The 18035-nt window shown below is 36.1% G+C and overlaps 1 protein-coding gene across 1 annotated transcript in view; it reads right to left on the bottom strand.

The window, feature by feature from the left end:
• LRP1B (LDL receptor related protein 1B) overlaps window positions 1–18035 on the bottom strand; it is a 1982574-nt gene that overhangs the window by 213963 nt on the left and 1750576 nt on the right. The window contains 1 exon segment of the mRNA XM_047722477.1: window positions 809–997. Coding sequence (XP_047578433.1) covers window positions 809–997 — 189 coding nt within the window.

The raw sequence follows: 18035 nt of genomic DNA, 5'->3' as shown, positions 1-18035 counted from the left end.
AAAATCAAGACCAAAATATAATATGGGATTAGAAACAGGGCATTTAAACCTCATAGCCAGTAGAATTTTGTAATTAAGAAATCAGCAAGGCCATAAATATAGTTGTATTCTGTTATAAATTCTATTCATTGCCAAATGGTATTTATTTTACCATTAAATAATTTTAAGGATGTAGTTCCACAAAAACAAGCATTTTAGTAGAAAAAAAAATTGTCCATCAGAATATAGAGAGAAGCATTTTGATGAAAACATACATATGTTTAGAATTATAAATGTAAAATAAAACAATGAAGCAATGATCTACAACTAATAGTGTAGATGGCTTTGTTTTATAAGCCAAATAGTGGCTTAAGCAAAATAATCAAACTTTTATTGCATAAGACCTGACAGAATTCCACTAGACATATGCTTAAAAAACTTGATATATTTCTCCTTCTTAGAGCCCCAGAGATACTTAAATATAATTTCTTTCATAAAGCATTCCAGAAAGTAAGGATCCTATAACTAACTATTTTGTTAAGAAATCATTTCAAGAATGCATTCTCTACTTCTCTAACTACATTTATTATCATTTCAACTTAGTATTTCAACAAATTAATAATTCTCTATACTATTATTGAGCTTCTAATCATATTCCTTAATAGACAAACTTGAAACCAATCCAATTCATCCTATACAGTTAAGCTAAATAATGAAATCTGGTACTCTTTCTCAAAAATAAATTTACACTTAACCATGGAGGAAACAAAAATGGAATGTTACTAAAAGATGTGGATGTGCTTATGGAAATCATGGAAAGAATAATTACCATCGGGTTGTCTATAAGAATGATACACCTGGATATCTGTGATGGCATGCCATGAGTTAATCAGTGAGAGTCTGTCTGCTCCCGAGGTTTTATGGGCACGGCTGAGTGACTTGGTTTTCCCATCAGTCCAGTAGATGTAGTCTTCAAACAATGTTAGTGCAATCACCCCTGGAATATCTTGATTAGGGACTGTAATAGGAGATGGTAAGATTAATGTTCAGTCTTGGAAGACTGCCAGTTAAAATATTCAATACTACATGGGCTGACAGATACAACTGCTACAGAACTTCATGTGAATAATTGCTGTGACAACCTGTCAGGCCAGCAAGGTTCTTTATTACCGGTTAAGAGAATGCAGGATCTGGCGCAGGAGTTTAGTTTGCTCAGAGTTTGCCCGATTCGACCACTGGGAGGAAGTGAATGCTATCCTGCTCATGAGTAATGGCTGCTTCACCAGAAACAAATACCATCCAATAGTTAAATATGTGTATATATCCATCCAATTGGTCCCAACTTAAATCCTTACAACTACAGTTTATTGACTACTACCTTCTTCCACTTCCAAATCGATTAAATTATATATCCAGGATGAAATGTTTATCTACCTGGAGATAGACTGACTATAAGATCACTATAAACTATTTTAGTCGCTGAGATTTTATGAGTATTTTTACATGCAATATGAGCTGGGATAGGGATGGAGGAAAATAAGTGTGACAGACAACAATGTATTAGGCAGATTTAACAGTCATAAAACTGTTTAGTTACAGGTTAAAATTATTTCATAATTATATTTTCATTATAGGACTAGGCTTAAATGTAAATAGTAGATTGAGCATCACAAATGTGAATTTTTCATTCAAGAGATTCCAGGGTCCTATCAGGCATATGAGATATGAAAAATTTGTTTGGTGATTTAAGGTTTAAATAACTTTAAAATGTGATATAGTTTTCTTCAAAAACAGTTTCAAAAGCTACCAATAAAGAAAGTGGAAATTTATTAATTTGCACAAGCATTACAATTTTTTCCCATATTTGTTTTCAGATCTATTTTTAGAAATTCTGAGAAACTGTTCACTAATGAAAAAAGGTACTGTAAGTCCAATAACCAGTACTTTTTTATAAATTAGATTTTCATGACTAAGAATTAATGTTTGCATATTCCTCATTCAGGAATAACAGAGAAACTATCAAAATTTCAAATACAATTTGGAATTTTTACTCAGTGGGGTCAAAGGTGATCAGAGAATTCAGAGACAGAGAATGTCGGTCTCTGTGACCCAGAGAAAATAGAAATAAAAGCAGTAAGACGAAACTTCCCCAAATAGGTGACAATTTAAACTACTGACAATTATCACTGTAGGGGGTAGACAGAAATCCCTCTCAGAATAGATATTATGCCTATGAAGCAAAACTAAAAAAAAAAAAAAAACTGTTAAGTGTACACTTTTGATGCAAGTACTCAAACTGAATTATCTGTGCACTCCTGTAGATACAAAGTCTATTGCTAGAATGATAAGTGGAATTGGATAGAAAGATGAAGAGGATACTTTACTAGAATGAATCATATCTGAGTTATTTACACAAACTATTCCCACTTTCCCTCTTTGGCTGTATAAATTCATTCCAGAAAGAGAAAACTAATGTGGTAAAATGTTAACAACCAGGTGAATCTTGGTGATGGGTGACTGTAACAGTCTTTCAACATATGTGTATGTTTGGAAATCTTAAAAACAAAACTTGGCAGAAAAAAAGTTGAAAGATATAATTCAGATTTCTTTAGATGCAAAGGAAATAATTAGATCATTAAATATGGACTCAAAAAGTTAATCGTCATTTAAAAGAAGTCTCACTTCACCAGAGATTCAATTAATTTATACACAAAAAGTGGAGTTACTTTATGAATTTGCCTATTAACACCTCTAATGTTGCATAGTCTTTTGATTACTCAGTAAGTAACTTACAGCTGACATTTATTAAGTACTCCTGTGCCAGGAAGTTGGCAGTGATTTTCAGTGGGTGGGGGCAGGCAATTCTGGCCCCACAACAAAGAATGTTCAGGCCCAAATAGTAATAGTTCTGAGGTTATGAAACTCTGCTATAAGATATGTACTTTATGCACCTTATTTTATTTAATATGCATCATTTTATTGTGTAGTAGCAGACAGATCTCACTTCACAGATGAGCAAGATAAGATCTGGAAAATTTAAGTATCTTGACCAAAGAGGGGGATTAAAAACCAGTAAATGAAGGTACTGGTATTTAAATCTAAAACAGTCTCTGGCTGCCAAGTTCTTTGCCATTTTACCTCCTAGCACTGGTTTCTAGAAAGCCAGCCTCATAGGCAAAAGTACTGTTATAGACTGAATTGTTTCCTTCTCTTCCAAATTCATATGTTGAAGCCCTAGCTCCCAGGATGACTATATTTGGAGACAGGTAAGAGTGGGGTCCTAATCCAATATGACCAGTGTCCTTATAAGAAGAGAGAAGCAGAGACACCAGGGATGTACACATATAAAGAAAAGATCATGTGAAGACACAGCAAGAAGATAGCCATCTACAGCTAAGAAGAGAGAGGCTTCAGGAGAAACCAAGTCTGCCACGACCTTCGTCTTGGACTTCCAGCCTCTACAACTATTAGAAAATAAATGTTTGTTCAAACCAACCAACTTGTGGTACTTTATATGGCAGCCTTAGTAAACTAATGCAAATATATAAAGGCATAAGACTGCTTTCATAAACTGCATGTGAAAGTGGGTGGGGCAGAGGGTGAGGGAGAGGGACAAGCAGACTCCACACTGAGCCTGACTTGGGGCTCCATCCCAGGACCCTGAGATCATGACTGAGATAAAATCAAGAGTCAGATGCTTAACTGATTGAGCCACCCAGGCACCCTGAAAGTCAGTTTATTTAATTACTTGATTGAATTTACATTATGTTTTCAGACATGGAGCAATTTAAGTACTGGACAAGTTTCCTCTCTCTAAGCTTGTAGTGACTACCTATCAGAAAATCTCTGTTATCAGATAATCAGTATAAATTTATGGAGATCAGAAAGGTTAACTCTTACTTCAGAAGATGGGACACAACTGAATGTATAGAGATCAATGTAGAAAAGGTCAAGGTGAATAAAATTAGAGATCAATATAGAAAAAGTCAAGGTAAAGAAAATTAGTCTATTTGCTCAAAGAGACTATCAGTTTGATTTAATCCCTTGTTTGATACTGGGGTAAAGAACAAGATTATCACTCTTAGCTTTATAAGCTCACTCCCAGGACTGTTCATTTGGCAAACGTGTATTTCCCAAACAGCATCAGATACAACCACCAGAGTGTTTGTTCTAGAGAAAACAAAGTAAAAACACCAACTTTTGTTAACAAGGGGATATCCAGTCCCACATATCTAACACTATAGTAGCTCTAACAATCTATTCTCTAAGAGATGGTGAAACTTCACTTAATACCACAAACAACGCCAATGAAAATCAAGCCAAACAAAAGAAAGCAAAACAAACACAAACAAAATCTTTTTTTTATTGCCTTCTAGGAGTTTAGCTTACAACTTGGCAGTACACTTTATTTCTTCTTGAGGATTTAAACCTCTCCAACAAGGTATTTGACTATTTGCTTAAACTTCTGGGTGGGAAAAAGCCATATATTAACTGCTAAATGATAAGTATAAATAAATGAATCCCATGTTTGCTTTTCCATCAACAGATGAAGAATTCAGCCCACATTGAGGCTAAATGAGATGTTCTGAGCCAAATCATCATTTTAGTATAAGGAACTTTACTGATTCAGAATGAGAAAAATAAAATTGCTTATTTTTGGTTGTCTCCTTATTTATCTTCTTATTACTTTGTAAATATGTACATTTATATGTATATATGCATTTATATATTATATATGTGTACATTTGTAATATATCATTATACCTATACTTATCTATGTATATTCATATATAATTCATAATAAGTACATAATAAGTCCATATAAACATAAACACAGAATGTGATGACATGAGAAAAACATTTAACAAATTCACTGAGATGTGGCTGTGTTTATGGAAAAAGTAGTCAATGTTTTCTCAAAATAATAATGGCTATCCTTTTTAAAAGAAAAATAGTATCACTGAGTATCATATATAAGACTGCACTTGCTGGGGCGCCTGGGTGGCTCAGTGGGTTAGAGCCTCTGCCTTCGGCTCAGGTCATGATCCCAGCGTCCTGGGATCGAGCCCCACATTGGGCTCTCGGCTTAGCAGGGAACCTGCTTCCTCCTCTCCCTCCTGCCTGCCTCTCTGACTACTTGTGATCTCTATCAAATTAAAAAAAAAAAAAAAAGAAGAAGAAGATTCTCTCTCTCTTTCTCTCTGCCCCCTGCCTGTTCTTTCTAAAAAAAAAAAAAAAAAAAGAAAAAAGACTGCACTTGCTTAATTAAGAGAGAAATGTGAAAAATAAACTTAAAGCACACTTTATTTACAGGTATACAGTCGACATAAAAAATAAGACAGAAAAAACAGAACTATTGAATGGCCTGTAATGGGTATTTATTATATATTTTAACGCTGCTTTCTGCAGTTAAGTCTCTATTCTGGATAACAGCATTATTTATTTTACCATTTCCAGCATTTCACTCAAGTATTAGGCTCCTAATTTTTATCTTATAAACTATATCTATCAGAATAAAGAACGTGGTATTTGGAAAAAAAATACATCAAAGAAATACTCTTTGTGAAGGTTTTCCTTTTTAGTCAAGTTGGATGCTATCTTATTAACATTTCTAATAATTACAACAAATAGAAAAGGTGGCAATCCAGAATATGCTTTTGGCTTAACCACTGCCTCACAGAGTTATTCTATTATGATGCTCTTGATGACTGATCTTTTGATAGCATTCATCATGCTAAACAAGTGTATTCCTTGATAATATCTTTCAAATTTTGCATTTCAACTTATCTCGTTTAAATACTTAACAAAATGCACCAGTTACACAGTATTCATCTTTCTTTGAGTTAAAAATGTGGTAATTGGTGCTATGGGTAGGATATAATATTGGGATAATGGCAGAATCAGCATGACTCTACTAGAGGTAAAATTTCTCTCTTTCTTTTTTCCCTTATATCTCCTCCAAGATTTACTTTAAGAATTAAATGTGATTTTAAAATATTACTTTATATGCAGCAATCCCTATAATTTATTGTTATAAAATTACTTTAAAAACTTTAGCAATATTCTAGTAAAGTAAAACAAAGTAAAGTAAAACAAAGTTCATAGAACACAACCACCAAACTCAGTAATTATTATCATAAGTAAATCAAAATTACAGAGTAACTTGAGCATTACTATTTTTTTTCTTTTTTTGAGTATAAAGAATTTATGTATTGTTTGGAAGAAAATACCTAAATATTGTCACTATATGGCCGATTAGGTTTGGAAATTTAATCTAAAAATTTAAAGTAAACAAAGATATCAAATAAAACATAAAATTTTGCCAACTTTTCCCTTTTTACTGTATTTTGAGATTCCCATTGTCTTATTCTTGGTGCCATTATCCCAAGTAAAGGCTCACATTCTCTTACACCTGAAATACTGAAAAATTATTCTAACTTTTTTCATTGTTTTAATCTCATCCAATCTCTTTTGTGTTAGTCAGGTTTCCTGTAATAAATAGAAAATACATTTTTTAATGAAAATTTAAAAGATTTTAATAAATGAGTTATTTACAGAAGTATGAGCATGGTCAATGGACTGATGATGGATTGTTTTTTCTTATGCCTCTTATCAGAATCTGGTGACAGTTATAGCTAAAGGAGAGGAACCACACAACAAGAGCAGTGATCATTCAGTGAAGGAGCTCAGCCTCTGTCAAACCACTGTGATTGGGCCTGAGGGAAAGGAAATAAGTAAATAGTCCAACATCTTCCTCCACCCACCATTCAATCTCCTGTCAATCTCATGGATACAATTTAACCTGAAGTCAGAATATGACAGAGCCTGGGTGACACAGTCCACAGAAATCCACATTCTAGCATTTAGAACATGGCAAAGAAGTAGAGGTAAGATAACCTAGAGCTCCATCCAGTCAATATTTCCAATTTTTTTTTTAAATCTCACATATCTCTTCCCTAATCAAAAACCATCAACAACATCCCCTTTGTAGGCAGTATGGTGTACACATTTGAGCTTGACGAAAACACCTTTATCTTCAGAAGAGGATCAAGATGCTCTCTGTTCTGAGAGACCCTGATACTAACCATTTTTCCCAACATCGTTCTAAGAAATAATGTACAACAACCTATGTAGAGAAGTTGGGGCATAAATTAATAGAGCAGCATGAAAGCCAAAAAAAAAAAAAAAAAAAAGGAAGAAATGAAACAAAGAAAAACATAGCATTGGAAAAATGAGGTGAGATTAAATTAAGGCTTCAGAAAGAATATAGGCTGATAAACACACAATAAAATTAGATGATGGAAAAAAATGGATTAACATGGCAAAAAAAAAAAAAGTGGGAGCTTCAAAGCACTGGTCAGTAAGTGGGTGGATAATGACTTTTCTTTATGAAGAGTGACAGAGAAGAGTGGGTGGGAAAATGGTCCCAGTATACTAATCTCCAGAAAATGAAAGCTAAGCCAGTAGTTATAGCTACGAATACCCCATCAAAACGAATGTGCTGTATATAACCTTAGGGCCAAGGACATTTATTCTTTGTCAGTAATTATACATCCCTTCAGTGTTATTGGTTTCAGAGTCCTTTTTTTGAATAAGTATTTCCCATCTTTAAAAAGATATAAAATATTCCATTTGATATTTGCCTCCATGACCATTTTCTCTGCCTACTCTTTAATACAACTCTGCTTAATGGTAATGGTATTATAAAGAAAATTTCAGGCAAATGGATCTGAAGTCCACTGTTCAAAGTGAATAAAGGCATTAAGAAATGGCAAGAATACTAGGAATATCTAACATTAACAAATATTATGATAGAATTTCAAATTTATTTTTTCCAATATAAACAAAATCTTTCAAAAAGTTCATCCATAAGTGAAACCTTAAATGAGACAAGAAATAAGTTTCTTCTCTTCAGTATATGCCATAGTGAATAGCAGATCTAAGTTGTTACTACCCAGGAGTCTATTATTTGAGATTATCTTTTAAATGCTGACACTGAACAAATGTCCAAATAATAGTTATATGTCCCCCCCCTTAAGGCATTAGTTTATACTGGGACACTTAAATGTATAAGATTTTGAAACAAATGTCAGGTATAATGGCAAATATAGAAACTAATGCTATATTTAGAGTTCTTCTTTAAAGCCATTTGTAAGAGGCTAACAGCATCCTTTGTCCATCCTTTTCTAGTATTATTTGCCTCTTTTTCTCCACCTTGTCACTTCAAATAATACATACTCTCGTCGAGATGGTGGAGAAGTAGCAGGCTGAGACTACTTCAGGTAGCGGGAGATCAGCTAGATAGCTTATCTAAAGATTACAAACACCTACAAATCCAACGGGAGATCGAAGAGAAGAAGAACAGCAACTCTAGAAACAGAAAATCAACCACTTTCTGCAAGGTAGGGCTGGTGGAGAAGTGAATCCAAAGCGACCGGAAGATAGACCGCGGGGGGAGGGGCTGGCTCCCGGCGAGCGGCGGAGCAACGGAGCACAAAATCGGGACTTTTAAAAGTCTGTTCCGCTGAGGGACATCGCTCCAGAGGCTTAACCGGGGTGAAGCTCACGGGGGTCAGCGTGGCCTCAGGTCCCGCAGGGTCACAGAAGGATCGGGGGTGTCTGAGTGTCGCAGAGCTCACAGGTATTAGAACGGGGAAGCCGGCTACAGAGACAGAGCTGAGGAGTGACTCTCAGCTCGGGGTTACCTTGAACCGGTCGCAGGCTCGGTCAGCTCGGAGCGCGGCCGGAGGCCAGGGTGGCGGGAGTCATTGGGCGCTGTTCTCTAGGGGCGCACTGAGGAGTGGGGCCCCGGGCTCTCGGCTCCTCCGGGCCGGAGACCGGGAGGCCGCCATCTACATTCCCGCCCCCCGGAACTCTACGGAAAGCGCTCAGGGAACAAAAGCTCCCACAAGCAAACCCAGCAAACCCAAGCGGATTACTCAGCCCGGCCCCGGGTAAGGGCGGTGCAACTCCGACTGGGGCAAAGACGCTTGAGAATCACTACAACAGGCCCCTCCCCCAGAAGATCAGCAAGAAACCCAGCCAGGACCAAGTTCACCTACCAAGGAGTGTAGTTTCAATACCAAGGAGAGCGGCGGAATTCCAGAGGAGGAGAAAGCAAAGCACGGAACTCATGGCTTTCTCCCCATGATTCTTTAGCCTTGCAGTTAAATTAATTTTTTTTCTTTTATTTTTCAATTTTTTTTTCTTCTTCTGCTAATTTTTTTTAACCTTTACCCTTTTCTTTTTTAACATTTTTTAACTAGTTTATCTAATATATATATATATATATATATATATATATATATATATTTTCCTTTTTATACTTTTTCTTTAATGGTTTTCTTTTTTTAATTTTTTTTTCTTTCTTTCTGAACCTCTTTTTATCCCCTTTCTCCCACCCCCATGATTTGGGATCTCTTCTGATTTGGCTAGAGCATATTTTCCTGGGGTTGTTGCCACCCTTTTAGTACTTTACTTGCTCCTTCATATACTCTTATCTGGACAAAAGGACAAGGCGGAAAAATTCACCACAAAAAAAAGAACAAGAGGCAGTACCAAAGGCTAGGGACCTAATCAGTACAGACATTGGTAATATGTCAGATCCAGAGTTCAGAATGACGATTCTCAAGGTTCTAGCTGGGCTCGAAAAAGGCATGGAAGATATTAGAGAAATCCTCTCGGGAGATATAAAAGCCCTTTCTGGAGAAATAAAAGAACTAAAATCTAACCAAGTTGAAATCAAAAAAGCTATTAATGAGGTGCAAACAAAAATGGAGGCTTTGACGGCTAGGATAAATGAGGCAGAAGAAAGAATTAGTGATATAGAAGACCAAATGACAGAGAATAAAGAAGCTGAGAAAAAGAGGGACAAACAGCTACTGGATCACGAGGGGAGAATTCGAGAGATAAGTGACACCATAAGACGAAACAACATTAGAATAATTGGGATTCCGGAAGAAGAGGAAACAGAGAGGGGAGCAGAAGGTATATTGGATAGAATTATTGGAGAGAATTTCACCAATATGGCAAAGGGAACAAGCATCAAAATCCACGAGGTTCAGAGAACCCCCCTCAAGAACAATAAGAATAGGTCCACACCCCGTCACCTAATAGTAAAATTGAAAAGTCTTAGTGACAAAGACAAGATCCTGAAAGCAGCCAGGGAAAATAAGTCTGTAATGTACAATGGTAAAAATATTAGATTGGCAGCAGAATTATCCACAGAGACCTGGCAGGCCAGAAAGAGCTGGCATGATATATTCAGAGTACTAAATGAGAAAAACATGCAGCCAAGAATACTATATCCAGCTAGGCTATCATTGAAAATAGAAGGAGATATTAAAAGCTTCCAGGACAAACAAAAACTGAAAGAATTTGCAAATACCAAACCAGCTCTACAGGAAATATTGAAAGGGGTCCTCTAAGCAAAGAGAGACCCTAAAAGAAGTAGATCAGAAAGAAACAGAGACAATATACAATAACAGTCACCTTACAGGCAATAGAATGGCAGTAAATTCATATCTCTCAATACTTACCCTGAATGTTAATGGGCTAAATGCCCCAATCAAAAGACACAGGGTATCAGAATGGATAAAAAAACAAAACCCATCTATATGTTGCCTACAAGAAACTCCTCTTAAACCTGAAGATACCTCCAGATTTAAAGTGAGGGGGTGGAAAAGAATTTACCATGCTAATGGACATCAGAAGAAAGCAGGAGTGGCAATCCTTATATCAGATCAATTAGATTTTAAGCCAAAGACTACAATAAGAGATGAGGAAGGACACTATATCATACTCAAAGGAACTATCTAACAAGAAGATCTAACAATTTTAAATATCTATGCCCCTAACGTGGGAGCAGCCAACTATATAAACCAATTAATAACAAAATCAAAGAAACACATCGACAATAATACAATAATAGTAGGGGACTTTAACAATCCCCTCACTGAAATGGACAGATCATCCAAGCAAAAGATCAACAAGGAAATAAAGGCCTTAAATGACACACTGGACCAGATGGACATCACAGATATATTCAGAACTTTTCATCCCAAAGCAACAGAATACACATTCTTCTCTAGTGCACATGGAACATTCTCCAGAATAGATCACACTCTTGGTACTAAATCAGGTCTCAACCGTTATCAAAAGATTGGAATCATTCCCTGCATATTTTCAGACCACAATGCTCTGAAGCTAGAACTCAATCACAAGAGGAAATTTGGAAAGAACCCAAATACATGGAGACCAAACAGCATCCTTCTAAAGAATGAATGGGTCAACCAGGAAATTAAAGAATTGAAAAAATTCATGGAAACAAATGATAATGAAAACACAACGGTTCAAAATCTGTGGGACACAACAAAGGCAGTCCTGAGAGGAAAATATATAGCAGTACAAGCCTTTCTCAAGAAACAAGAAAGGTCTCAGGTACACAACCTAACCCTACACCTAAAGGAGCTAGAGAAAGAACAAGAAACAAACCCTAAACCCAGCAGGAGAAGAGAAATCATAAAGATCAGAGCAGAAATCAATGAAATAGAAACCAAAAAAACAATAGAACAAATCAACGAAACTAGGAGCTGGTTCTTTGAAAGAATTAATAAGATTGATAACCCCCTGGCCAGACTTATCAAAAAGAAAAGAGAAACGACCGAAATAAATAAAATCATGAATGAAAGAGGAGAGATCACAACAAACACCAAAGAAATACAGACAACTATAAGAACATACTATGAACAACTCTACGCCAACAAATTTGACAATCTGGAAGAAATGGATGCATTCCTAGAGACATATAAACTACCACAACTGAACCAGGAAGAAAGAGAAAGCCTGAACAGACCCATAAGCAGTAAGGAGACTGAAACAGTCATCAAAAATCTCCAAACAAACAAAAGCCCAGGGCCAGATGGCTTCCCGGGGGAATTCTACCAAACATTTAAAGAAGAACTAATTCCTATTCTCCTGAAACTGTTCCAAAAAATAGAAATAGAAGGAAAACTTCCAAACTCATTTTATGAGGCCAGCATCACCTTGATCCCAAAACCAGACAAGGATCCCATCAAAAAAGAGAACTACAGACCAATATCCTTGATGAACACAGATGCAAAAATTCTCGCCAAAATACTAGCCAATAGGATTCAACAGTACATTAAAAGGATTATTCACCATGACCAAGTGGGATTTATTCCAGGGCTGCAAGGCTGGTTCAACATCCGCAAATCAATCAATGTGATACAACACATTAATAAAAGAAAGAACAAGAACCATATGATACTCTCCATAGATGCTGAAAAAGCATTTGACAAAGTACAGCATCCCTTCCTGACCAAAACTCTTCAAAGTGTAGGGATAGACGGCACATACCTCTATATTATCAAAGCCATCTATGAAAAACCCACCGCAAATATCATTCTCAATGGAGAAAAACTGAAAGCTTTTCCGCTAAGGTCAGGAACACGGCAGGGATGTCCGTTATCACCACTGCTATTCAACATAGTACTAGAAGTCCTACCCTCAGCAATCAGACAACAAAAGGAAATTAAGGGCATCCAAATCAGCAAAGAAGAAGTCAAACTATCACTCTTTGCAGATGATATGGTACTATATGTGGAAAACCCAAAAGACTCAACTCCAAAACTGCTAGAACTTGTACAGGAATTCAATAAAGTGTCAGGATATAAAATCAATGCACAGAAATCAGTTGGATTTCTCTACACCAACAACAAGACAGAAGAAAGAGAAATTAAGGAGTCCATCCCATTTACAATTGCACCCAAAACTATAAGATACCTAGGAATAAACCTAAACAAAGAGACTAAGAATCTATACACAGAAAACTATAAAGTACTCATGAAAGAAATTGAGGAAGACACAAAGAAATGGAAAAATGTTCCATGCTCCTGGATTGGAAGAATAAATATTGTGAAAATGTCTATGCTATCTAAAGCAATCTACACATTTAATGCAATTCCTATCAAAGTACCACCCATTTTTTTCAAAGAAATGGAACAAATAATCCTAAAATTTATATGGAATCAGAAACGACCTCGAATAGCCAAAGGAATATTGAAAAAGAAAGCCAAAGTTGGTGGCATCACAATTCCGGACTTCAAGCTCTATTACAAAGCTGTCATCATCAAGACAGCATGGTACTGGCACAAAAACAGACACATAGATCAATGGAACAGAATAGAGAGCCCAGAAATAGACCCTCAACTCTATGGTCAACTCATCTTCGACAAAGCAGGAAAGAATGTCCAAAGGAAAAAAGACAGCCTCTTCAATAAATGGTGTTGGGAAAATTGGACAGCCACATGCCGAAAAATGAAATTGGATCATTTCCTTACACCACACACGAAAATAGACTCAAAATGGATGAAGGATCTCAATGTGAGAAAGGAATCCATCAAAATCCTTGAGGAGAACACAGGCACAACCTCTTCGACCTCAGCTGCAGCAACATCTTCCTAGGAACATCGCCAAAGGCAAGGGAAGCAAGGGCAAAAATGAACTATTGGGATTTTATCAAGATCAAAAGCTTTTGCACAGCAAAGGAAACAGTTAACAAAACCAAAAGACAACTGACAGAATGGGAGAAGATATTTGCGAACGACATATCAGATAAAGGGCTAGTGTCCAAAATCTATAAAGAACTTAGCAAACTCAACACCCAAAGAACAAATAATCCAATCAAGAAATGGGCAGAGGACATGAACAGACATTTCTGCAAAGAAGACATCCAGATGGCCAACAGACACATGAAAAAGTGCTCCATATCACTCGGCATCAGGGAAATACAAATCAAAACCACCATGAGATATCACCTCACACCAGTCAGAATGGCTAAAAGTAACAAGTCAGGAAATGACAGATGCTGGCGAGGATGCGGAGAAAGGGGAACCCTCCTACACTGTTGGTGGGAATGCAGGCTGGTGCAACCACTCTGGAAAACAGCATGGAGGTTCCTCAAAATGTTGAAAATAGAACTACCCTATGACCCAGCAATTGCACTGCTGGGTATTTACCCTAAAGATACAAACGTAGTGATCCAAAGGGGCACGTGCACCCGAATGTTTATAGCAGCAATGTCTACAATAGCCAAACTATGGAAAGAACCTAGATGTCCATCAACAGACGAATGGATAAAGAAGAAGTGGTATATATACACAATGGAATACTATGCAGCCATCAAAAGAAATGAAATCTTGCCATTTGCGACGACGTGGATGGAACTAGAGGGTATCATGCTTAGCGAAATAAGTCAATTGGAGAAAGACAACTATCATATGATCTCCCTGATATGAGGGAGAGGAGATGCAACATGGGGGGTTAAGGGGGTAGGAGAAGAGTAAATTGAACAAGATGGATTTGGGAGGGAGACAAACCATAAGTGACTCTTAATCTCACAAATCAAACTGAGGGTTGATGGGGGGAGGGGAGTTGGGAGGGGGGTGGGATTATGGACACTGCGGAGGGTATGTGCTATGGTGAGTGCTGTGAAGTGTGTAAACCTGGTGATTCACAGACCTGTACCCCTGGGGATAAAAATATATTATATGTTTATAAAAAATAAAATTAATAAAAAAAATACATACTCTCTATATAGATTACAAATATGTGGTTTAATATAAGTCAACCACTTCCTGGTCTCACCTACATTTTTTCAAAGTTATTCATTATGAATAGAGGTCAAATACGGCCATTCAATATTTAACATCTGAAAGGATTATTTCTGTTAATGAGTGTGAGAATTTATAAAGCCGACAATGTGAATTGTCTGTACATTTGTTTTGAAAACTACACTATGCCTAAAGTACTATCTCTTGACCAGGAGACTGTTCTGCAGTCTCTAAATGAAGCAACATTACTCCACGTACTTGGTAAATATGTAGTCCTGTTGCTTTGAAAGGCTCTGAGTTTTTTCTGCTGATGATACAAACCTTCACAGACATTTGGCAATGTGTTTTCTGAGCTGATGACCAATACTAAATACAGGAGTTATGATATTCCCCACACACATGCATTAGAAATATATTTGAAAGTCCTAATGACAGCAGAAGCCTCGGGTGGGGGCAGGAAGCAATTTGCCTTTGGGACAGATATCAACAGAGCCATTTACATGAGTTTGGTATCTGGTCTTCCCACATTCCTACAATTATAAATATGGTTCTAGAATAAAAAGTGAAGAGTGTAACATATTTCACACATTTTAAAACATGTTCTAGGTAGTTGTAGGAATAAGTAGGAATAAGTGAAGGAATTGATAGAACAGCCTTCTGTCCCAGTTCCAACCTCAGCTAAAATCCTTTAAGAAATGTTAGAAAATCCCTGATTAGCTAGAAGCCCCATTCTCTGGATAAAAACAATGAAACATACTGTGGCAAAGAAACTTGCTCAAATTATACAGCAACATGGACCAAAGCCTGATCTACTGATCCCCAACACCCCAGTGTCTCCAATTTAAGGTAGAACATTGTTGAAAGTGGCTGTAAACTCATGCTAGGGTAATACCTAAAATTTCCCATTTAAAAAAAGTATATGGGTCTTATGTGGCATTTGCAAAATAATAATCTATTGAAACATATATACAATTTAATGTAACGTCCTATTCTAGGAACAAAACTGAAAGACATGATTGACACTGAATTTCTAAGACTTTTTAGAAATGGCAGTTAATTTCAATTTATTTTACTGTTTCAGGAACATATCTATGGTAACTGAATTGTATTTTGCTCCCTTCCATTAACTTTTATTGTATTGTAAACAGCAGCACATCAACACCGTTGGCATAAAATAGCTTGTGAAGTCTACTGTTTGTAATGGACTGTGAACGATAGGAATTTTTTTTTTCCCCAAAAGTACTAAAATAAAATATCCTGCCAAGAAAGAAATGCTCTAGAATATTGTAAAATCAGAGGGTGGTGTTTATTAGATTTCTTCCTTTTTTGGTGCGTTTCAGTGTACGTTTAAATATTCTAAAGATCCAAATGCAGGAGCTACTGAGTTTCAGAGTAGATGAGAACAACATGCTCCCTTTGTCTTTTTCAGTGTGTTTCCCCCACAGAACAACAATGTCGTATATATATTTATGCTATTTCACCAGTAGCACACTGAGATCTGGATTCCTTTTCCAAGATTAATTAGGTGATCACTGTATGGGTTATGATTTGGATTTTTGAATCCAAACAGAGAACGACCCCTTCACAATGCAAACTGGATTCCCAGAGCAATAAACAAACGATCGAGGCGGATGACAGTACTGACACTTCCGTGTGAAGACCTTCAGGTCTAGTATGGAAAAAAATGAAGAACCATAGTCAACATAATTGCATGAAATTTTAAACAATTTGTCCACGAACTAAAAGACAGTTCCGTGATAAACTGTAGTTTGGAATCATACCCAATGATTACTCTTCAGAGAAATTAGCAGTTATGAGTATATATTTTTCCAGGATGCTGGATAAAATATGTACATGGCCCACTGATTTAACACAAGGTTAAATCATTCAGGGATACAAACAAGAGTATTCTGAAAAAAAAAAAAAGTTACTAGAAAAAATGAATTTTATTCATTTATTTTTAGAACAAATAAATTGTAAAACTCAAGGTCAGACATATCTTTTTCCTAGCTCACCCTATTGTTAATATGGATCACAAGCTATTGTCAAGAAAATATCTACTTCTCTAAGATAACTCAACTTCAATGGCAAATCTAACAGAATATGAGGAAAATGAAATCTTAAGTTATATAGCTTGATACAAGCAGTCAGAATGAAATTTTGTTCTAAAGACTAGAATTTCCTAGAATTTAATTTCCTTTTCATTAAATGGAAAACAAAGCCTCTGAGTTAGGGTACATATACAAAGTTATGCTGAAATTCTTTCTCAGGAGATCGTATATAACCTATTTTACAGATACTCCATTTAGAGAAGCCTGAGCTTTTTAGAACGTATGAAATAAATGACAAAAGATCTTTACTTTGGTAAAATTTCAGAGATCCTCTGGCCTGAATTTCCAAATAAGATCTGGAAGTTTTCCTTTAGGTAGGAGATAGTTTGTAAATAACAAACAATAACATCAAACTATCCCACTAAAGCAGGGTGTACATTTTAAAGCAACATTACTTTCCCTTTACTATCTCAAATAAACTGTTCAAAAGAAAACCACAGGCCCCCAAATAGCATCACTTAGGTTAAGGCCCCAACTCGGTAAACCAAGACTTCATACTTAATGTAACTGCAGTTTCAATCCCCCAGAAATATCCCCTTTAACGAGTCAACATGGAAATTTCCTGGTCAGCACTAGGAAATTAACTGATAGACTCCTTCTGTTCCTCTTAGAAGGGCAACCTTGCCTAAAACATGGATTCTTTCTAATAATTTCCTTTTTTCCACTCTCCCTCTACCTTTAAAAACCTTTCTGTCTGTAGCTTTTTAGAGCTCCCCTCACTTGCTAGACAGGGTGCTGCCTGATTCATAAATCAACTAATGAAACTAATTAGATCTTTAAAATTTATTTTTTTTAATTTAACAATACCACAAAATTTGGATTTAATAAGATATATGCTTTCTTGTACAGTAATTATGTTCTGGTAGCTCAAGATTTTGTTTCTTTGTTTCTCACATATTTCACAATTTAACTATATCCATTATTTAAATCAATCAAAAGAAATTCAGGTATGGATATACCTTTATTTGTGTAATGTGTGTTTATTTGCACTATAGCAGTAGCTTTTAAAATTGGCAATAAGGAGGCAACAAATCTTCAGTCAATTATCTGCTCAAAAATGAAGTGTGTGGAAAATGGAAGGAAAGCAGGCTTTGCAACCAGTTAGATCTGAGTTCAAATTCTGGTCCTCCTGATTACTAGTTGTTTGGCTTTTCACAAATTTTTTAATCTCTATAATCCAATTTGCTTGCTGCAAAATGGCTTTGATGGTACCTATCACACAGTGTTTGTTGATGGAATGACTAAAAGGGCATATATTGCATCAAGCACAGTTCCTTGAACATGCTAGACTTCAGATAGAAATATGAGTTTG

This window comes from Lutra lutra, chromosome 3 (genome assembly GCF_902655055.1).
Source record: "Lutra lutra chromosome 3, mLutLut1.2, whole genome shotgun sequence".
Classification (NCBI taxonomy): domain Eukaryota; kingdom Metazoa; phylum Chordata; class Mammalia; order Carnivora; family Mustelidae; genus Lutra; species Lutra lutra.
This window is presented reverse-complemented; position numbering and strand designations above follow the sequence as displayed.